The sequence below is a fragment of the Penicillium chermesinum genome (assembly GCF_028974085.1).
Source record: "Penicillium chermesinum strain IBT 19713 chromosome Unknown utg000002l:1.0-5270490.0:1.0-5274688.0, whole genome shotgun sequence".
Classification (NCBI taxonomy): Eukaryota; Fungi; Ascomycota; class Eurotiomycetes; order Eurotiales; family Aspergillaceae; genus Penicillium; species Penicillium chermesinum.
The window spans coordinates 2,286,427-2,306,888 of record NW_026695312.1 but is presented as its reverse complement, the minus strand read 5'-3'; the positions used below and the strand labels follow the sequence as shown (position 1 = coordinate 2,306,888).

Below are 20,462 nucleotides of genomic sequence, written 5' to 3'. Positions count from 1 at the left end.
CTTCCCGTATTTCCTTCACCCCCCTGCCCCCTCATGCTCCATTTGACCTCGTGGAGGACGACTCTGGTCCCTCAAACATATTGAGTTGAGGCCCGCGAAGATTTCTCACAGGCCAAAGAAGGCCACGAGCAAGAGTTGGCGCGAACGTCTAGCCGACCCGGGTCCTCCTCACATCTGGACCCCCGATCGACCATCTCCTCTCGACCTCCACCCTGACCTCATCCAGTTCCCACTTCTCCCAGCGTTGCTCTCCTTTGCTTCCTTTACCAGGGTAGTCACAACCGGGCTCAATTATCCATACCCATCGGAGTTTTCCCACCATGTCTTTGCCTGAGCACCCAGACTCCGGGCCCCCCAACCCCAGTCTCGAGCCCAGATCGGGGGCATCCACCGCAGACGGGCAGAGCGCGACCCCCGCTACAGATTCATCAACTGCAACCCAAGTCCCCTCATCTACAGCGACCCCTATCCCCACGGGCTCGTCAGGCAACGCTCCCTCAGGCGACGCCTCGTCAGACGACACGGTGCATGCTACTCAGACTGCAGCCGGTGGCGAAAGTTCCGCTCCCGTACAAGAACACGCTCCGACCGCCGCGACTGGCGCAAACACTCCAGTCGTGCAGCCACCGATCCCTGAAACCTCGCCAATGTCAACCGAGGAGCCCAAGGCGGGCGCAGAGCCCTCGACGGAACAATCGGACGTGGAAGGGAAGGAGGCCGAGGATACCGGACCTGCACTCCATATTACGTTGCTTCTCACAACGGGCTCGCGGCATCCGTTCACAATCGACGGCAAATACCTTCGGAAGCGCTCGGTTAACGTGGAAAACTATGATCCGTTTGCAATGAGCGTCTATACTTTGAAGGAATTGATTTGGCGCGAATGGCGGTCCGGTAAGTTGTGATCCAAGGAGCTCGAGCTTCCAGCATGAGCTGTCGCAATGCCCCCGAAAGTGTTAAGAGCTAATCATTATGTTAACTAAAGACTGGGAACCCCGTCCGTCATCTCCGAGTTCGATCCGCTTGATCTCCTTTGGAAAGCTCCTAGACGACAAGTCGCCACTGTCCGGTACGTACTATGAGCTCAGTCATGCTATCTCTACATAGGATAGCTGGCTTCGTTCGTGCTTTCCTACTGTATCTGATTCTAACAATTCATTACAGAGTCGAGATTCAACCACGATGCCCCGAACGTCGTCCACATGACTGTGAAGCCGCAGGAGGTAGTTGATGAGGAAGACGCAAAGGGCACAAAGGCACAGTACAGTCGGGAGCGTGTTACCAGTGAACGCTCCCCGGGATGCCGATGTGTGATCCTCTAATCGTATGCTTTGGTCTGATATCAAAAGCCCCAAGCCTCCTTGTTATGGGTACGCTGTGATCAATGATGCTTATTACTAGAGACCCTCGACCAACCTGAGTGCAGGATCGACATCTCCCAGCCCAGTCGAGTATGGCTCTTTTACTTGTTGAATGTGCGCTCCGGAAGCGGCGTTTGGATATTTTGCTTCTCCGCTCTACACTCTTGGCTTCTTATACCCATCCTATTCTTTCCTTTGCCTCTTTCCTCGGTCCATTTCTCTCCCTATTGCTTCGCATCTCAGTCCCAAAACTGTATTTCTTATCTCGGGACTTGTATCTATCATCCGACTTTGTTTCTTCCTATCTTGTTGGTTCTCTGCGGGCTTTTTTATGTAAATGCTCTGCTGCATCCAAGGTTCTATCGTTGTGGAGTCTGACCCGGTTTACAATGAATGCTTCTTACCCTGATCAAATAAAGGCTTAACTTTCTGCTTTCTGTCAAAGATACTGCATAGTCGGCTTCGGATGAGACGCATAGAAACTTGAAAGCAGAATGATGGGGCAGGTACTACTACTAGCTAGCTTCAAGCTGTTGTTCTACTGCGTTTGCCTGCTTCAATCCAACAGCTTACAAGTAGATTTCTTTCGTGGATGGTCCATAGGAACTTGAAGGTGGTACTGTAGCTCATCGTCTGGGTATACTTAGAATTGGAGCACTACTAGACTCCTCCCAAGCTTACCAAGTCTGATGTACTAGTATTAAATAAGAGCGTCGTAATGGACAAAGTTCTCTCTGTTGAAGCACCGCATCAAATGAGACCAGATTATCAGTTCAACAATCCATTATCTATGATAGACAAAATCATGATAACCAAAGCGACTACTTGAACACGTGGGGCAAAGAACCAGAGAAAATCCGTGAAAGCATAGGCCTCATATCTAAAACTCGATCTTCAATCGCTTCTCCATCTCATCGTGGAAGGTAGGTGGTTCCCTGAATTCGTCGCCTGCAACACCCATGTTAGTAAAAAGCCCCAGTCCTGCCTCGAAGGCTTTATTCTTCTGGAGAAACATACCGTGGAATACATCTTCCCATCCAATCTCGGTATCCCGACCTCCAAGTACCAGGATATCCTCATGAATATTACCACCCTTCAGGCCACCCAGCACGGCAGGACGGAAAGTGCTGTCCCGCACAATCTTCAGCTCCATTCCGCGGCGGACAGGTTCGGCGATACCATAAGCTCGACGCAGGCCTTCCATCTTCAATGAATCTTGCGTTGCACGCCAGGCGAGGAGGCGGGCCTCCAGTGGGTGTGTGGAAGATGGGATTTCGCTGAGACCGGGGTTGTTGGTAGAGGAGGAAGTGGCATCGGCGGGGAGAGTGATCTTGTTACGAAGGGTGTCGGGCAGACCGGGTGCTGAGGGAGCTCCTTTTGAAGGGCGTGTGTACCGAGTCGTAGTGTTGGAGGCTTGGGTTGGGTTGCCCGATGGGGGAGCAATGCGGAGAGACTGATCTGTGTTAGTTTATCTTCTTTCTGTCCGTGATTCCATCTAACAAAGTGTATCCATGTCAAAGACAGATGCATAGCTCAAGCAAGAAGATTCCTGATGCTTATGGCAACCTGCGGCGAATCGGAGATCCGATAGGTTTGAGATGCAATGGGGGATTGATAGCTCGATAACGCACCATTATTATGGATGTGGATTGGTCTCAGATAGAACGAGATATTCCTGGTGAGGGATACAGATTCTGCGAACTCCGGAATGGTTGAACGCAAAGCAAGAGATAAAGAAAGGAAAGCTGATGACCGTAATGCGGAGCACTAGGCAGAGAAGCGGCGCGTCCAGCTCCTCCGGCGTCGAGCAGCCACCACTCCCGCAACTTACAGTCACGTGCCGTAGATCGAACATTTCGGACTCCAGTGCACGGGGACTAGATATCAATCACCAACCACGCATAATGCCCCAATTATTTTCGCCCTTGGCCCTTAGGGCCCTGCGGACCCTCGTACAGCGCCCTACCACATCATTAAACCCTATTCGCAACCTTGCCACCACAACGGCTGCCCCCGGCCCGCGATCACCTCCCGCGTCAACTTCCAGCCCGTCTTCCGCACACCGACAGCTGTTGCCCTTTCAGGGGCTGCTCGTCAGTTCTCCAGCTCTCCTATTATTCGCGCGACCTACAACCAAGTTCGCCGTGGCTGCCGGAAAGGACAGCGTGCTCGTCGGGCCCGATCGCCCGCGATCAAGGACCACCCGGCCATGAAGGGTGTTTGCGTGAGGACTGGTATTACCAAGCCTAAGAAACCTAACTCTGGCGAACGAAAGATTGCGAGAGTACGGCTGAGTTCTGGAAAAGTCGTGACTGCGATTATTCCCGGTGAAGGTATGCAAAGCTTGGAAGGCGCTAGGGCGCGAGGCGATTTCGTAGGCGATTTCGTGAGCTATTTGGCTAATGGATACCTTAGGTCACAATATTCAGCAGCACAGTGTTGTCCAGGTGCGTGGTGGCAGAGCTCAGGATTGTCCTGGTGTGAAGTACACTCTGGTTCGTGGTGCTATGGATTTGGTAAGTTTACACCGATGGAAGCTGGGTGGGAGGTCTTTGCTAATTGATTTCTAGGGTGGTGTTGGAAGCAGAATGACCAGTCGGTCCAAATACGGCACTAAGAAGCCAAAGACCAACTAGATTTCATAAATTTTGGGGATGATATAAGGTCCAGATCAGCCGGTCTGGGATTCTGTTACGTGGTTAATCCAACTGCATAGTCAGAAGCACGTTACCTTGAAGCTCTTGTATTATCTTTTCCGTCAAATTACATGTATCAATATTCATTCCAAGGTTATTGCATTTTCAATCCTTAATGGTTCATTTTCATTACTTTGAGTTAAGAATACAGAACATAAAACCGGGGCACCCAAGTTTCAAGCAACAAGAATGACTTGGTTCATTGAGAACCCTTCGCATTCTGGTAATCACCTGGGCATGCATCGAGTCTCCGGGAGTAAATACAACATAATCGGGCAAGGTAATCAGACAAGGCACACGTGGCCATCATGTGAAGCTAGAGATAAACCCAACCAAATAAACATGGGTTGCCAGCCCAAGCAGATAATCCGGTTAATACTAGTATCTTGAGTCCCCTCATTCAATTCTAGCGGAGTAAGGTGTACAAGCATTTTGCCAGCGAGACATTTCCCGCTACCTCAACACCAGGCTTGGCAGCGCAATAACCAGGCTCGTGCTTCATGATTTACAACATTGAAGGCAACAGCGAGGGCAAGGGGAAAAGAAGAGCTTAGCGACCGAGAACAGTGAATTACTGCTGGTCGTTCCAGCCTTCGGGCTTCTGCATTTTGGTGATATCGAACCATCGGTTGGTGCCTTTGCCGCAGTTAGTAAAAAAGTATTGGAAAGATAATAGTAAGGCTTACAAGAGTATCCCTTCCAGTCGAAGTTGTCCTCAGGCTTGCAGTGGCAGCGAAGATCCAGCCTCGTCTGCTCAGTAGTCGGGCAGTGTGTGAAAGGCACGTGGTAATAAGCAATGTCATTGAAGAAGTGTATTTCATCCTTTTTCAACATGAGAGATGCAGCGATAGAATGGACAGGCGCATCGCCCCATCGCTCGTAGAAGAAGCCACCATCGTGGTCCAGGGAGTTGAAATAGTCAAGGTACTGCTGGGATCGCAGCCATTCTAAGCTGCCGATCTCAAAGTTTGACCACTGTAATGTATGTTAGACTGAAGTGAGAACTGACTGTTCAGGATCTTGACTTACGAAGTGGCATTTATTGTAAGTCTCACCGCCGTCTTCACTGATGAACTCCATGGCATTGTCTTCCGCAATGTGCTCCGGATGCTTCTTCATGAAACTCTTCACGCTGTCCCAAAGAGTGGGGATAGTATCGATATACTCGTACAGACTGATGACGAAACTGTACTTCTTGTTGTTCTCCTTCATGAAGCGGAATGGGTCGGTTGGAACATCACAGAAAAGCTCGATACTGGGCTCCACGCGCCAGTAGTACTCGTAGTTGAGCATGAGGGGGTGACGGAAGAAGAAGCCCGATTCGTAACGGCACATATGACGGTAGCTCACTGAGTCGCCGTAGATGATCTTCCTGCGACCCATGTCTTCCCGCACTTCGGCGGCCTTATCTTGGTCAATCCACTCGGGGAACGACCAATGCTCCTTCGGTATGCGACCATAAAAGGTGTTTCCAGATACAAGAGCGGTGGTGAGCTTCTTGAAATCATCGCTAAATTCGCCGTCGTTCAAGAAGACCCAGTCATAGTTGTAGTTGCGGTTGAAACGGTCCTCGACGGTTCGGATAGACCTGGCGATATCCCAAGTGTCGGAATTGCGCGCAAGAGTGACAAAGGTGGCATTAATACGCTCATGGCTGTTTGGGCCAGCGACCGGTGGGCGCTGTGCTTTGAAATCTTCGTACGTGGGATGACTTGAGGGGAATGAGGCTGTGGTTGGGATCTGAAGAGATGATCGGGAGACGAGGAAATAGAAGAAAGTCACACCCTGTTTTGCTGCTATTAGCCCGAATATCGTGCTATCCAGCAACCAAGGAAATGGAGCGCTCGATAGAGGATTCCGAATTCATACCACTAGAGCAAAGACCAGATATCGTGCCGATCGCGGTACGGCCATATTTGATGTGGGGGGGTTCAGCGCCCGTGAGGCAGATAAAATAAACGAGTGTGACAGGGCGATCAGCCAGCAACTTTCAGGCCAGTCAACGCTGGGGAGCGAACATCCGCAAGGGCGCAGGGACGGATTGAATAGGGCGACAAGAATGAAGAAGTTCAAGGGTCTCTCAAAGGAGACAGGGGAAGTGGAGGAGACTGGGCGCGAGGCCGCGCAAGACTATGGACAACCGCTTTCAGCCGTGGGAGGTTTCACCGGATCTCGAGAATCAGGTCACGGGGAGGCAAGCCGTTGTGGAATGTAATTGGAATCCGAGGTGAGGTAACTTTTGGCGGACGAGGATTGTAGGACTCGTGGTAGCTTTCTTTGGTCGGGGAAATTAACTGACCGTTGTCGCCACATTCGACCGGGGGCCATCGTGTCAGTTACGGGGTCTAATAACTGTATACTTAAAACTACAGAAGCTCCCGGCTTGTCTCCAATCGCCAGATCTAGGAGAAGGACATGATGAGTCCCTAGGGAGAATGACATCCCAGGGATCTTTTGACACAAACTAAGCTCTTCCTTACATGGTATATATGCACCCCGTAGCACCCGTACATACTGAAGTGTCCAGATCGTGCCAACTGCGATCATAAAACACCGGGCTTGGCGTGGCAGCCTCAGGCACCCGCACTTCCCAGAACTTCACCCTCTCTGGCTTAATTCCCACCCCACCATTGACCCTCATCTTCTCATCCTCCCCTCCCATCCTCCATTCGGCCAAGAATGTCGTTCTTTGGCTTCAATACCACCCTTCCGAGGGACCGCGACCACCCCCCGTCCGGTTCCCGGGGGTTCTTTGAGAATCCTGATCCTTTCGCCGAGGTTGCAGCGCAGGCGCTTGACGATGATGACGCGTGAGTTCCATTATCATAGGTGGCGATTTATTGATCGGAATTGAAGATTGACTTCTATAAAGCATTGACTTCGAAGATACCTACGACGGCCTTGGTGACCAGCTTGACGACGATCAGGATGCCTTCAACGACGACACCTTTGGTGGTGGCGGCGCAGATGGTGGGAAGGTCGGTCGTGATTTCGACTTCTTTGGGAAGACCGCGCAGGTTTCCGATGCCATTGGCGAAGAGCAAGTCCGATTCGCCCTCCAGAATCCTCAGACTGCGCGCGTAGCTCCCCAGGTTTCTAACCAGCCTGCTGCTGAGCCCCCAGCGAAGCGTTCCGGCTATGAGAAGTACTCGGACCCCGACTTCATTCCTGATCTACAGGCCAAGTCGAGTGTCTGGGGAATTCCGCAGAAGAAACCGGAACCCAGCATATCTCTACCTCAGAGCCGGAAGATGATGAGTTTGGAGGAGGTTGAGGCGCAAATGCGCAACCAAGGAGTCCATCCTTCGCATTCGATGCCCCCGCAGATCCAGGATTCATCCTACTTGCGTCACCCTCAAGACCTCCCGACCCTTCCCGACGGCTTTCCCAATTTGCCTCCAGAACTGTTGCGGGCTCAATTCGAGAGGGGCGGGCTGCCACCACACATGGCTCCTCCTCCACCTGGAATTCCGGAGCTATATGCTGGTGGTCCAGGACCAGCGCCGCCTGGACTGCCTCTGCATATGATCCAGAATAACGTCCCACCCCAAAATATACCTCTCTCCGGCCCTCGCCATGCCGGCCCTCCTCCGGGCCAGCGAAACCAGCATCAACAGCAGCAGATGGTGCCGCCGCCTTCCTCTCGGGCCGGTAACAACGGATTACCAATTATTACCAACCCCCAACAGATAATGCAATTGACCGAGGATCAGCGTAGCGCCTATTTGGTGGAAGACGCCAAACGGGCAAAGCGCAACCACAAGATCTTCCTCCTCTCGCGAGGCAACGGTTTGATGACACCTCAGGACAAGAACTTCATCACTCGCATTCAGCTTCAGCAGCTTGTTGCGGCTGCTGGTAATGTCGCTGATTCTGATCCGGAAGCAGTGCTAGCGGAGGACTTTTATTATCAAGTTTACAGCCAGATTCGCGGCGCTCCTCGACAGCACCCTCATCAACCTTTAGGCCACTTTGCTCAAACGTACCTCTTGCAGACTGGCGCTCGGTTCGGGGGACACGGGAACCGTCGTGCTTTCCAAAACGCCGATAACCACATGCAGCGAATGCAGCAGCAGGTCCAGCGCGCGGTCGAAGCCGCCAAGGCCAAGCCAAAAAACAAGCAGCTCATTATTGAGGGTAGCCTGGGAAAGATCTCCTTCAGTAACGCCAAAGCGCCGAAGCCGATGCTCAATCTCAAGCGACCAGATAGTTCAGAGGGAACTCGACCCAAGAAAATACAATCGGATCTAAGCATCAGCGATCGTAAATCAATTCTTACGAACATCGAACACGTCTACAGTACATTGATGTCCATGGAAGATATGGAGCGGACCATGCCACCGCCACCAGAGGACGGTGATGCCGATGCGATCCAGGAGCACTTGGAATGGCGACAGAAGGTTCACTCCTTGAACCAACAGCTTTGGAAGGCACTCAAGGTCATGGAGCCAATTGTTCCCAACTCAACAACCCCCCCACCCATTCATTGCATTCTTGTCATATCCCAAGGGCAAGAAGGCCATCCCTCGCATCTTCCGTCACATCGACCAGGAGCAGCGTGTCACTATTTTGACGATGATTGTGGTGAACCTGGACAGCTTGGATGTGGTCCGCCTCGCGCAACCATCTGGTCCAAACGATGCGCAACTGCCTGTCGCGGTACGTGAGGCTATTGATTTGTTCTCGCTCGCTGTCATGCCAAGCTTGCTTGGCTATGTAAACGAGGCACCTTTCAATATCATTATTGGACTCCTGGGTCTGGTCATTGCACAGACTCAAGTGGTGTCTGTCGCCCGCACCAAGACCGGTCTTGGAATTTTGACCATGCTCCTCAGCCGTGCCGAAATCGTCAAGGAGGCTGGGCAGGCGTCCGAGCGCGATTGGCAGCAATGGGTGGAGAAGTTCAACGACCTTTTCGATATGCTCGAACCTGGGTTGGCTGATATCTTCCCTGGCTCCATCAACTCCGGTGATGACATGTATGTGTGGCAATTCTTGGCCGCTGTGGGTATTGGCGCCAGCCCTGAGCAGCAGCAACGTCTGGTGATCGCAGTCAAGTAAGTGTGATTCATATCGTTCTTTGGTGAAGATGTTCGGATGATCTAACTCATGTTTTCACAGGGACCGTGTCATGGAGACTGTTGGATACAGCAAGACTCTCCCTGCTGACATGGCTAGCCAGCGCCTGGGCAACGTCAATCTGTTCATGCGCGCTATTGGTCTGGATGTAGAGCTGCTTGGTTAAAGCAGCTTCCGCGGGAGCATCCAAGCCCGCCCTTGCGGGATGTACTAATAACATTGAACATTGCACAGGCATGTTCGACCCAAACTCCGAACCGAACAGGTGTCTCTAGGCCTCCGCTGATAATGAGAATGTCCCTCTAATTCAGCTGCACTAGCGAAGGCTTGCTGAAAATGCAAGCCAATGTGCTGGCCCTTTGAGACCCGGGAGGGCAGCGTACAATTCCAAGCATGTCCTCCCTAAAGTCTACTAGCTTGACCCGGTTATTCTTTCCAAGGGTGCACCTATTCTCCAAGACCGGAGGAAACTTTTTTTTTTTCTAGAGTTCGCATACCAATTCATATTCCAAGTTCTGTTCAGCCTTCATTTGTATTCGTACTTTTACTACGAAGGCTTTGCCGTTGATTCGACCTTACTGGAACGTATCGCTCCACAGCATTCATGATACGCGCTATACTAGGATACATTGTGTCCTTGGAGGGCTTTCAAGCTCTAGGCCGAATTTTTACGAGGCATATTATCTATGGCTGTCCCGGCAGCAGCTTGAAGGAATAGCAGGTACATAGCATAAAATCAACTGCTTCATTTGGATCGAAGATGATGCTTTCAGCCTACACTCATCAGTATTCCACATTAGATTCCATATGAAGTGCCGCTGGTTCGCATCGGGTTCGGCGGTTCCCGCATTCGGTGCCACGTAGTCATGGACCCTGAAGACGGGATGGAGCCGGGAATGTGATTCGACAGCCTCAGTGGAACCTCTAGATGGAGGCAAGATTGACAGAGGCCCAGTTCCAAGCTCTCCCGGGAGATTTGGTCTGGCAATCTTCTCCCGAACGGACAGACACGGGTGTTGGGGGGTGTCTCTTACACCGCCAGCGCCGATCTGCGATCTACCTGGAACAACCAGGTCCATCGATCAGACTCAGGCGTCAACAACACAAGCATAGCTCAATGCAACCATAACGCCGTTTCTGCAGTGGCGCCATCCGAGCAGAACGGGGCCCCCTATACCCCGGAAGCCGTATGAGGCGTACTCCGTACGGGGTATAGTGTTTGCGTGCGTAATGCAATGATATGACGGGAGGGGGCCACCCCACCTGCGTTTTTCCCCTTAAAGCGTTGCCCCTCGTCCGCTTTGGCTCGGGGTTCCTTTTCTTAACCTTCGTTCCTCTTTGCCCCTGAATTTTCAGATCCCTTTGCTTCAATCATGCCTACTGGTTCAGTTCTCGTTGCCGGGTATGCCGCATTCGATCCATAGTTGCAATCTAAACTAACCGGCGCATAGTGGCACTGGCTACATTGGCTCCTTCACCACCCTAGCTCTTCTCGAGGCTGGCTACAAGGTTGTCGTGGCCGATAACCTATACAACTCCTCCGTTGAGGCTTTGAAGCGGGTTGAGCTCATTTCTGGCAAGAAGGCCGACTTCGTCCAGCTCGATGTCACCGAGGAGAACGCTTTCGACAAGGTGTTCGAGGCCCACCCCGACATTGACAGCGTTATCCATTTCGCTGCCCTGAAGGTACGGTTGGTCTCGACGCCAGATACCTCAATTGGCATTGGATTCGTACCTAGGCCCTTGATACTGACCATCCTATCTATCTAGGCTGTTGGCGAGTCTGGCGAGAAGCCCCTGGACTACTACCTGGTCAACGTCTACGGAACCATTAACCTCCTGCGCTCAATGGTCCGCCACAATGTCACCAACATTGTCTTCTCTAGCTCTGCCACCGTCTATGGCGACGCAACCCGCTTCCCCAACATGATCCCCATCCCCGAGGAGTGCCCTCTGGGCCCCACCAACCCCTACGGCAACACCAAGTTCGCCGTCGAGAACGCCATCACCGACGTGATCAATGCTCAGCGCAACAATGCCATCAAGGCCGGCAACGAGGTCGAGGCCAAGAAGTGGAACGGCGCTCTGCTGCGCTACTTCAACCCCGCCGGTGCCCACCCCTCCGGCATCATGGGCGAAGACCCCCAGGGCGTTCCCTACAACCTGCTTCCCCTGCTCGCCCAGGTCGCGACCGGCAAGCGCGAGAAGCTGCTCGTCTTCGGCGACGACTACGACTCCCACGATGGCACTGCCATCCGTGACTACATCCACATTCTCGACTTGGCTGATGGCCACTTGAAAGCCCTCAACTACCTGCGTGCCAACAACCCCGGTGTTCGCGCCTGGAACTTGGGTACCGGCAAGGGCAGCACTGTCTACGAGATGATCAAGGCTTTCTCTACTGCTGTCGGCCGTGACCTTCCCTACGAAGTCGCTCCCCGCCGTGCTGGTGATGTTCTTAACCTCACTGCCAACCCCAAGCGTGCCAATACCGAGCTGGGCTGGACTCCCAAGTTCACTCTTGAGAACGCTTGCGAGGATCTCTGGCTCTGGACCAAAAACAACCCCCAGGGTTACCGCCAGGAGCCCCCTGCTGAGCTGCTTGCGAAGCTTAAGAAATAGGTACAGAGTGGGAAAGGTCAGGGACAAAAGTAGGGATGTTTATTGCCATAGAAAATTCTGGTAGAATATACGAAACGAATTTCTTTTTTTTTCAAAGTTGGCCACATATGGGCTATATGCACCCGTAATTTGATACTAATAGATTGGAAAGGGGCTGTAAAGAGAGACGCATGTACGGCCCAGAGTACATCGAGAAGGCCACTCAGAACAACACCTGTACTGTCTCGTTGAACCGCGAACCGTCCATGTATGTAATTGTCAAGTCTACCAGATTGGACAAAACTTGCCCGGCCTAGAAGTCTCAACGCCGTCACAGTTAACTCACGTTTTCTAAGTAGAAACTATGGACCTCTCATCTGTTTACACGTGCTGCCCGAATCAAGCCCGGTTGAAAAGCCGCTTCCGATCGAACGGAAGCCCTTTGCGCGGATATTCCTCGATCCACCTATCAACCGTGCTGCAGGCACAGTCTTGAATCAACCACGCGGTCCAAGGAACAGGCCCGAAAGTAAATACCCGGATAGAGAGACAAAGCGGAGAAACCCTATCTAGTGGCGTCGGGGTGGCGTCAAGATCCACGGGGAATCTCCTAACCCACCGTTTTATTTGCAAGAGTAGGTCCAGGTCAGCCAGTACGATGTGCGCGTATTCGAAACGCACGTTCACGTACTGCTCCAGCGGCTGGATATCGAGAGCCTCAAACGTGGTGGCGCGAGTGTACAGCTCGCGGTGGTTGAATGGAAGGCCCTTTATAGGAGACTCGGCGATCCATTCGTCGACCACTTCGCGGGCTTTGGCGACAATTTCTGGCTTGGTTGGATGCTCGCTGCGCCGTAATCTGACAGGGATGGCGACGCAGTTGGTGTTGGATTCCTGCATGGATATGAGAGATACGTGACGATCAAGGTCGAGCTTGGTGGCATCGGTTTGGTGTTTGATGGTTTTGAGGAGATCTGTGTCAGTCAAGTAGCGCGTCTGAGGATGAACGTAAATGTTGACGTAGACGAGCTGGGGCATATTGGCGATTGCCCGTCAGGAGGGAAGTGCTTGGTTGTCAAGGGTGTTTATTGCTACCAATGTAGCTGGCTTCTCAGCATTAAGCAGGTTTGGATGAAAAAGCCAACTCACAAGGAGGAGATTTTGTTTCGATGGACATCCAGAAGGGGCCGAGGTCTTTATACTAGAATACACGGGAGACCTGGAAGGGGTTTTGTTATAGTCCTCAATGGACTGAAGCCAGATACTATGCAATGACCTTCATGTTGATGGAGACAATCGGATGTAAAATACCGCTATGAATGATGCTTCTGTTAGCCCGTATGTAACAACCTAAACTGAGAAAAACCGGCAGTAAAGTAGCTGTCACTCATTTATTCTTTTTGCTCCGTCTTGAGCCAGGGGTTTGTGCCTTGGCCGAGGAAGTCTCCTTGCGAGTCTTGTTTTCAGCTTCCGTTTCCTTCTCTTTCTTCTCTAAAGCCCTCTTGACAGCCCCTTCCTTCTCTGCCTCTTCGATCTGCTTCTCACTGAATTCCCAAATCCGCTTGCCCAGGTTCTCATCCTTCACATCAGTTCTGGCGTAGTCCATTTCGTGACATTCTTTGATGAACCAGCCACCCTCTCCACGTCCATATGACTCCTCCATCGCAGCATAAATCACACTTTGGGCACCTTGGTGTGGAGATTTGAGAAGAAGCCACCAAATAGGCCATGTGATCAGATACAGCAACAGACCCCAGAGCGAGCCACGCGTGATCCAACGCCGAGTTCCAGGGGTCCGCGTTAGACCCGGGTCAACGACAAGAACGCGAGTGCAGGGCGGAAGACCATCGGGACGTTTGTAGGCATTCAGGTGGCGTTGGAAGGAGTGGGCGAAAGACATGAGAGAGAACTTGCTTAGCGCGTAGACGCCCTTGGGCTTAGCAGACTTGGACTTCAAGCTCTGAGGCTGCCGCTTGACCGACTCCAGGTCGAACTTGGCACCGATGTATCCTGAGCAGGTTGTGAAGATGACTCGGACGTCACGATGGGCGGGCTGCACGCGCAGGGCAGGACTTAAGATGCTCAACAGATGGAAGTTGGATAGATAGTTGATTTGCCATTCCTCGTCAATCCCGTCGGGTGTGTCCTTGCGAGCATTGTTCGGGGGTGCTACGCCTGCGCATAGAATGACAGCGTCGAGACGACGGGGCGGGGTGTTGTCGATCCATTTGGTGGCGAATGTGCGGACGGAATACAATGAGGCCAAGTCAACTTGCTCGGCGTATATCAATTGGTTACCCGTTGACTTGCGCAGGTCTTCAATATACTCGACGAGGAAGACATCGTTGGGGGGTTGTTTAGTGAGTAGGATGACTTGAGCGCCGCGGGAGGCGAGTTCGTAAACGACCGATGCACCAATGCCCGATGTGCCCCCCCTAAACAAAAGCTGTGATTAGCTCGTATGCTTATAGGCGTTTCGGTGTATGAGGGTATTTACCGTCACCATCACCACTTTCGAATGCATCATCCGCTCGGAGGTGTTGCGGGCTCCGCCGGAGTAGAACTTAATTGCACCTATGAGGAGAAGCCATGGAGCAATTTTAATAGTTGACCAGGCATAAGGGATGGCGGAGATGCCTTCCTGGATGCCATGGGCTATAATTGGGATAGGCATCGTGAGGATGGTTGAGTTAGAATAGAGTATTCTGCTGGGTAGAAAAAGAGGTCGACTTGTCCGCAGGGCGACTCTTATCGCCTCTTATCGCCGAGTGCTCCAGACACCACATGGCCGCAACATCGCCAACTTTCTCCTTTTTCCTCTGCATGCGTTGAAACTGTACACTATATGGGGCTAAAGACATTAAGGTAGCCTAATGTGAGAAGATGGAGACCGGTCATCCGACATTTTCTGTATATCTGCGCTATGAACCTAAACACCGTAACCCTACGTAAAAACTACAAACGCTTTCCGTTATTCAGCCTCCAACGTGGACAGTGGAAGGAGGAGAACAAGATAAAGAGCCCACCCGAAGGGGAAGAATCAAAGAGAACCCTGGTTATATGTCCATGAAACGAAAGAAAAGATGGTATCACAACAGCGCTGAAGTGGGGACAAAGCCAGCACAGAGACAGATCGGTGCGACAAACTGAGTAGTGGTTTAAAAGAACTTGTATTTCTTGTCCTTCTTCTCTTTCGGTTTCTCCTTTTCTTTCTTTTGGGGCTTTCCACTAGAGGGAGGGTGAGCACCACCGTTAGAGTTCAAGGACATGTTCGCCATTGCCGCTTGTGGGGGAGCTGGGCCTGAAGGGGCCACAGAAGGCTTCTTCTGTGGCGGGGCAGCTGGGGCAGGAGGTTGTTCGCGCTCAAAGAGATGTGCGGGGGCAGTGGGCCTAGGGCGCTCCGCGGGAATATCCAGACGTCGCTTGTCAACGCTGAGGTCACCTACCTGGCGCATAAACAAGCCTGGGGTGAGCATGTGAGTTGTAGCGAGGAAGACATCCCGGTTAAATGCCTGGGAAATTTCGTAGCAAGAGCGCGACTCGCCATATGTGGCTCCACCCGCCATGAAAACGATCAGTCGTTGACGAGGTTGGTCGGTAGAGCGCGTGCGTGCCCATGTAGGCTTTGCGCTGCGCAAGGAAGCCTGTTGAGATAGCATCACTTGCTGTACGCCCCCATCATTTTCCGTGTGGGGCCGGGTGTAAGGGAAGACTGTCGGGTCCAAGGTCCCTCGAACCTGCTCCTCCAGCATTTGCTTGACACCCAGATCGTACCGGGTTAAACTGACTTCTTCTTGTTCTGGAGCTGGGGCGCGGCGATTGAACAGAGGTTGTACTGAGGATTTCTCATCCTTGAGAGGCTTTTCTACACGCACTCCAAGAAGATCGAGATTGGCAATAACTTCGCCGTTCTTGCCGGGGAGCTGGGCGTGGGCCATCAGTTTTCGAATGTCACCACCTAGCAGACCACCACGATACATGATGTACAAGAGAATCAGTCGCAGACGATCTGGGCCAAGAACGGATTCATCGTCAAGTAATTGCACAAGCTGTGCTGCCAGATTCTTGGCTTTCTTGTAGTTTTCATCGAGACCTGTGGCGAATGATTGCTCAATAGAGCTGACCTCGAGGAGCTTGTTTTCCTGGAAGAATTTCATGCACTCCTCAGCCATATTCAAGTGCAACGTGTACGCATCTTTGCCCTCTGTGAACTCCGTTAGACCTCCAAGCATATCCTTGATTGTGTTTACGCTCGTTTTGTCATTGCTGTAAGCCTCCGTTAGTATTGTTCACCGTGAAGATTTTGGATTGACAAGCATACTCCTCGGCGAATTGCGGGTTAGCTGCTCGGAATTTGGCGAAGTCTTCTCCAAGCTTCTCGAGTAGTTCTCGCATGTGCATATGTCTATACGAAACCCACACTTTATCGTGCTCTCCGAGTTCCATCTCCTTGATCTCTTCATTTGGCTTTCCTTGGTTGATAATGGTCTTGTATGTTACCTTATCTCCGTCCTTAATTGGTAGAAGATCATGGACCATGCTTTGGAAGGTGAACTCGTGAAGAAGAGGAGCGAATGGGTCCATCGATCGATCCACAATGAGTAACACACCCCGAGGCCGATTTGTTTGAGGTGGAAAATCTCGTTGGAATTGTGCAAATTGGTCGAGTTCAGTCTGGACAAACCGCGCGAGGTGGGAACATAGAACACTTGCTTCGTGCGTTGGAGCTCGAGGTTTATAATATCGAATAATAGGATACTCGCCCAGGCATGCGCATAGTGAGACGATCTTAAGGGAAAAGACAAAGATTAGCCACTATTTGAGAAATCATGCTGTCTAAGTGTACCTTCTGCGCAAGTTCTTGAAGATGATTTCGGATCAGGTTATTGCAAGACGGGTGGAAGAGAATAGGGAAGCTCCATGGATCCCGGAAGGTGATCAAGCGTGACTCGCGAGGATAAAAGTTGATGTTCATGATGCGGTAGTCTGCAATGCGATTGCGGGCCATTTCTGACCGGTCTAGCCGGGATCGTAGTTGTGGATCGAGGACTGAGGAGATATTAGCTAGCTATACTCGAACTCGACCCGGATTGCATTCGCGAATGTCCACTGACAAGATGTCCAAACCAAATAGGCTTTCCGGTAACGTTCAACTTCAAAGTCGGCCATGAGACAGTCCACAATATGGCTTTCAGCTGAGAGTATGTAAAGGACGTCCATGTCCTTGTTGAAGGGGCGGCGGTGCTCGATTTGTTCGACATCTGCGGGGGTACGAAGAGATTTAGCTAGCTGTGTTGGAGGCGCATAGGGCCAGTTGATTGCTCACTGGAAACGTTGAGATTGAGGATCTCCTCTTCTTTGACGGCACTGTTGATCAGCTTTCGGCTTTTGTCGTCGACCACCAGAACTTTCCACTAAACAAAAGGCAGACGTCATTGTCAGTCACAGCCGAGAAGGTGCAAGGTCGGGTGGGAGGGGAAACGACGAACATCATGGCCGACGGTTTGGCGGATTGTGTTCAAAATAACTATTGAAGACACGCAAAGTCAGCCAAAGCGCTGAGAACGAGAGTGCCCGTATCGGAAGAGGCCACCTACTGTCGCGCTGGATGTCAATGATAGAGGTGCCCATGGTGGCGGGCAGCGAGCAGCCCACTATACTGGGGCTGCAGGAGACAACTGGAGGTCACGCAGTGCGCTGCACGAGGAGAGGTCCAATTCGGGGGAGCCGAACGAAGAGAGTCGGGCAGGAGAGGTATTCGTGGCCTTGTAGGAGGTATATGAAGGAGAGGGATTCCCCACCATTGGAGCTTGCAGAGGAAGTGGATCTTTCGGGTGGCGCGCCACGGAACGTTCTCCCGGTTGAAGACGATTTTCTTGAAACCACTTACGCCGCTGAACCCAATCAATCCTTGTCGCAAATTTCCTACGCTACATGGGCATGGGCCATGTTATTTGCGCGCTAATGCCTAATTTCTTTCGAGCCTCCGGGCCTTTAGCCATGCAGTGCGTCGGCATGAGTCGCCGCTCACTCGTCGGCATATGGCGACTGTTCCCACGAACACTTGATCGACCTTTCACCACATCCTCTCCTCTCCTACGATCGAAAAAGAGACAAAAGCAGAATGAGCATCCCAAAGGAGGATCCGAGCGTCAAGGATCTGACGCGAAGAAGATCGCAAAAGCGCTGGGCTCCGTGAGAAAACCGCCAAGTATCACAGAGCAACGAAATTTCAGCCAGATGGTGGAGGCAGCTCTATTGGATTGCAAAACCAGGCTTCGAGGCCTTGGAGAGCTGCCTTCGACATGGGACCGATTCGAGCGCCAGGTCATCAATGCTTGCCGTGTTACGGATTCGAATCGGCCTCAAAAGACGGGCCCGTTAACCATCCTGAGAGCAGCGATGCACAAGGCATATATCACGGCAGGCGCACAGGGATTACGGGATGAAATAGAATATATGGTCTATGCGGAAGATCTCACAGACAAATTCTCCGCTCCCAACCTCGAAGCGCAACAGAGACTGGCGGACCTCCGACATCCCCCCCGAGTGGTATCCTCGCGCTCGAGCGATTCAACGAACAATTCATCTTCACGTCGGACCTACGAATTCAGGGAAAACATATCACGCGTTAAAACGGCTGGAGACATCTAAGAATGGGTTCTATGCAGGACCATTGAGGTTGCTTGCGCAGGAAGTTTATCACCGCTTCAAGGACCAGGGGATTCCTAGTAGTCTTGTGACCGGAGACGAGGTCAAGTCTCCGGAGGATGGCCAGATCCCCCACATAGTGAGCAACACAGTGGAAATGGTCAGCATGGGGCAAGAATTCGAAGTGGGAGTCATCGATGAGATTCAAATGATTGCGGATTCCAAGCGAGGCTGGGCTTGGACTCGAGCGGTTCTTGGAGCAATCACCCATGAGCTACATCTATGTGGTGAAGTCCGCGCAGTTCCTCTTATTCGAGAGCTCTGTGCTCTCACGGGAGACAAATTGGAAATTCACCGTTATGAACGGCTGAATGGTCTCGAGGTCGCGCAAAAGAGTATTCGAGGCGATCTCAGTAAACTTGAGAAAGGGGATTGTCTGGTGGTATTCTCCCGAGTCGGCATTCATACCTTCAAACAAGAAATCGAAAAAGCGACTGGACGAAGAGTTGCCATCGTTTACGGTGGCCTTCCAGCGGAAATTCGAACCCAGCAGGCGAACCTATTTAACGATCCAGACAACGACTATGACTTTCTTGTGGCCAGTGATGCCATCGGTATGGGATTGAACTTGTGAGTAGTGGCCGTTTATGCTTTTTTTTTTTTGTGTGTGTTTTTGTTTTTTCCCGTTTCGCTTTGACTCCCGGGGGGGCACTGCTAACTGAGTAATAGGAGTATCAAGCGTGTCATTTTTGAGACTCTGATCAAGAGGACCAAGCAGGGTTTAAAGCGACTCACCGTTTCCGACATTCGACAGATTGGTGGCCGGGCAGGCCGCTACCGTGCTGCTGGCAGTACGGAAACCGTCCAAGATGCAGGCATTGTCACTTCATTCGACGAAGTTGATCTTCCACATATCAAGGAAGCCATGGATACTGAGCCTCCACCTATCCGCTCTGCAGGGATATGGCCGCCAAACTTTGTCATTCACAAACTCGCGGCATACTTCCCGCCAGGTACTCCCTTCGAGTATATCATCAAACGGCTCCTTGAGCTCGTTCAAACAAATCCTCTGTTCTTCATATGCGAGGGTGAATCTCAGCTTGCCAACGCTGAAATCATTGATTCAGTGTCACAATTGAGTGTCACGGATCAGTTGACCCTTATGGCCGCGCCTATGGACTCGAAAGGTAGCCTACGCGATGTCTGCTGCAGCTTTGCCGACTGTGTCGCAGAGAACAGTCAAGGGCGGCTGCTCGAAATCCCGGGGCTCAACCTGGAAATCTTGCAGTCACCGGTATCTGGAAACCGCAACTACCTGAGTGAACTAGAAGCTCTCCATCAGTCGATGATTCTCTATTCCTGGTTAAGTTTCCGCTTTGGTGGCGTGTTCACGGATCGAACGCTTGCAGCGCATGTCAAGGAAATTACAGAGCAGAGAATGATTCGAGCTCTAACTGAGTTCTCTGCTAACAAAACCTTGCGTAGAAACACTGCTCTTCGTCGTGAAATCGCCTTGCAGAAACAGCTTCTCTTGGAGAAACAAGCAATGGCCCAGAGCGGTATCGAGGTTCCTTCTGGAGATGACGCGGTCGAAGATGCTCCTTTGTCTGAGATCGAATGGCCAGATGACGCCGAGGCGGCCGAGTCGGAAGCGCCTTTGGAAGGGTTTGAAAACAGCACGCATGATGAGGTTATGTCGCACCCTCAGCCACAGACACCCGTAGTGTGATCGCTCTTACAATAAAGATGTACAATACAGTGTAAATTATGGGAATAAAATACTCGCATCAGCATTGCCGGCCATTTAACTGGAATATCAGCAGTATATTTAGCTAATTCAATACTAGTACTATCTTTCGGAAACGCCACAGGCTGGCTGAAAGCAAACAATAGCGTGTACTCCATTTATATTCCATCTATAGCATGAGATAACTATCGACGACTGAAGCACAGGGAAGTGCCGTTTGGCGGTGAAGCCGCGTGCGATAAGGCTCTTATCGGTGGCAATGTCGGCGGGACTGATTTTCCGCGCCTGCTGCATGCTTTTTGGATCGGGTCTTCACTTGAAGCTCGC

At 51.7% G+C, this 20,462-nt stretch overlaps 10 protein-coding genes across 10 annotated transcripts; 5 read left to right on the top strand and 5 right to left on the bottom strand.

Moving 5' to 3' along the window:
• Positions 1–320: 320 nt before the first annotated feature.
• Positions 321–1,322, top strand: N7468_001688 (uncharacterized protein; the record flags this gene model as incomplete). Its single annotated transcript, XM_058470985.1, has 3 exons — positions 321–894; positions 986–1,069; positions 1,165–1,322. 3 exons carry the CDS (start codon positions 321–323, stop codon positions 1,320–1,322), a joined length of 816 nt encoding a protein of 271 aa, XP_058334126.1.
• Positions 1,323–2,241: 919 nt separating this feature from the next.
• N7468_001687 (proteasome maturation protein) lies at positions 2,242–2,995 on the bottom strand (the record flags this gene model as incomplete). The annotated part of the gene is made up of 3 exons (XM_058470984.1): positions 2,242–2,309; positions 2,379–2,814; positions 2,993–2,995. The coding sequence occupies 3 exons, from the start codon at positions 2,993–2,995 to the stop codon at positions 2,242–2,244; spliced, it is 507 nt and encodes a 168-aa protein (XP_058334125.1).
• Positions 2,996–3,118: 123 nt separating this feature from the next.
• On the top strand, positions 3,119–3,997 carry N7468_001686 (mitochondrial 37S ribosomal protein uS12m; the record flags this gene model as incomplete). The annotated part of the gene is made up of 4 exons (XM_058470983.1): positions 3,119–3,203; positions 3,320–3,694; positions 3,777–3,877; positions 3,932–3,997. The coding sequence occupies 4 exons, from the start codon at positions 3,119–3,121 to the stop codon at positions 3,995–3,997; spliced, it is 627 nt and encodes a 208-aa protein (XP_058334124.1).
• A 631-nt stretch (positions 3,998–4,628) lies between these two features.
• Positions 4,629–5,971, bottom strand: N7468_001685 (glycosyltransferase family 15 protein; the record flags this gene model as incomplete). Its single annotated transcript, XM_058470982.1, has 4 exons — positions 4,629–4,693; positions 4,744–5,032; positions 5,087–5,842; positions 5,927–5,971. The coding sequence occupies 4 exons, from the start codon at positions 5,969–5,971 to the stop codon at positions 4,629–4,631; spliced, it is 1,155 nt and encodes a 384-aa protein (XP_058334123.1).
• Positions 5,972–6,736: 765 nt separating this feature from the next.
• On the top strand, positions 6,737–9,302 carry N7468_001684 (deadenylation-dependent mRNA-decapping factor PAT1; the record flags this gene model as incomplete). The annotated part of the gene is made up of 4 exons (XM_058470981.1): positions 6,737–6,867; positions 6,930–8,511; positions 8,567–9,114; positions 9,179–9,302. 4 exons carry the CDS (start codon positions 6,737–6,739, stop codon positions 9,300–9,302), a joined length of 2,385 nt encoding a protein of 794 aa, XP_058334122.1.
• Positions 9,303–10,509: 1,207 nt separating this feature from the next.
• Positions 10,510–11,758, top strand: N7468_001683 (NAD-dependent epimerase/dehydratase family protein; the record flags this gene model as incomplete). The annotated part of the gene is made up of 3 exons (XM_058470980.1): positions 10,510–10,538; positions 10,588–10,822; positions 10,907–11,758. The coding sequence occupies 3 exons, from the start codon at positions 10,510–10,512 to the stop codon at positions 11,756–11,758; spliced, it is 1,116 nt and encodes a 371-aa protein (XP_058334121.1).
• A 378-nt stretch (positions 11,759–12,136) lies between these two features.
• On the bottom strand, positions 12,137–12,775 carry N7468_001682 (uncharacterized protein; the record flags this gene model as incomplete). Its single annotated transcript, XM_058470979.1, has 1 exon — positions 12,137–12,775. The coding sequence occupies one exon, from the start codon at positions 12,773–12,775 to the stop codon at positions 12,137–12,139; it is 639 nt and encodes a 212-aa protein (XP_058334120.1).
• A 349-nt stretch (positions 12,776–13,124) lies between these two features.
• Positions 13,125–14,411, bottom strand: N7468_001681 (putative oxidoreductase; the record flags this gene model as incomplete). Its single annotated transcript, XM_058470978.1, has 2 exons — positions 13,125–14,183; positions 14,235–14,411. The coding sequence occupies 2 exons, from the start codon at positions 14,409–14,411 to the stop codon at positions 13,125–13,127; spliced, it is 1,236 nt and encodes a 411-aa protein (XP_058334119.1).
• A 484-nt stretch (positions 14,412–14,895) lies between these two features.
• N7468_001680 (Sec1 family protein) lies at positions 14,896–17,368 on the bottom strand (the record flags this gene model as incomplete). Its single annotated transcript, XM_058470977.1, has 7 exons — positions 14,896–16,003; positions 16,059–16,525; positions 16,584–16,786; positions 16,852–16,998; positions 17,064–17,151; positions 17,227–17,264; positions 17,335–17,368. The coding sequence occupies 7 exons, from the start codon at positions 17,366–17,368 to the stop codon at positions 14,896–14,898; spliced, it is 2,085 nt and encodes a 694-aa protein (XP_058334118.1).
• Positions 17,369–17,737: 369 nt separating this feature from the next.
• N7468_001679 (ATP-dependent RNA helicase SUV3) lies at positions 17,738–20,152 on the top strand (the record flags this gene model as incomplete). Its single annotated transcript, XM_058470976.1, is given in 4 exon segments — positions 17,738–18,332; positions 18,352–19,018; positions 19,118–20,111; positions 20,135–20,152. The coding sequence occupies 4 exon segments, from the start codon at positions 17,738–17,740 to the stop codon at positions 20,150–20,152; spliced, it is 2,274 nt and encodes a 757-aa protein (XP_058334117.1).
• Between the last annotated feature and the right edge of the window lie 310 nt (positions 20,153–20,462).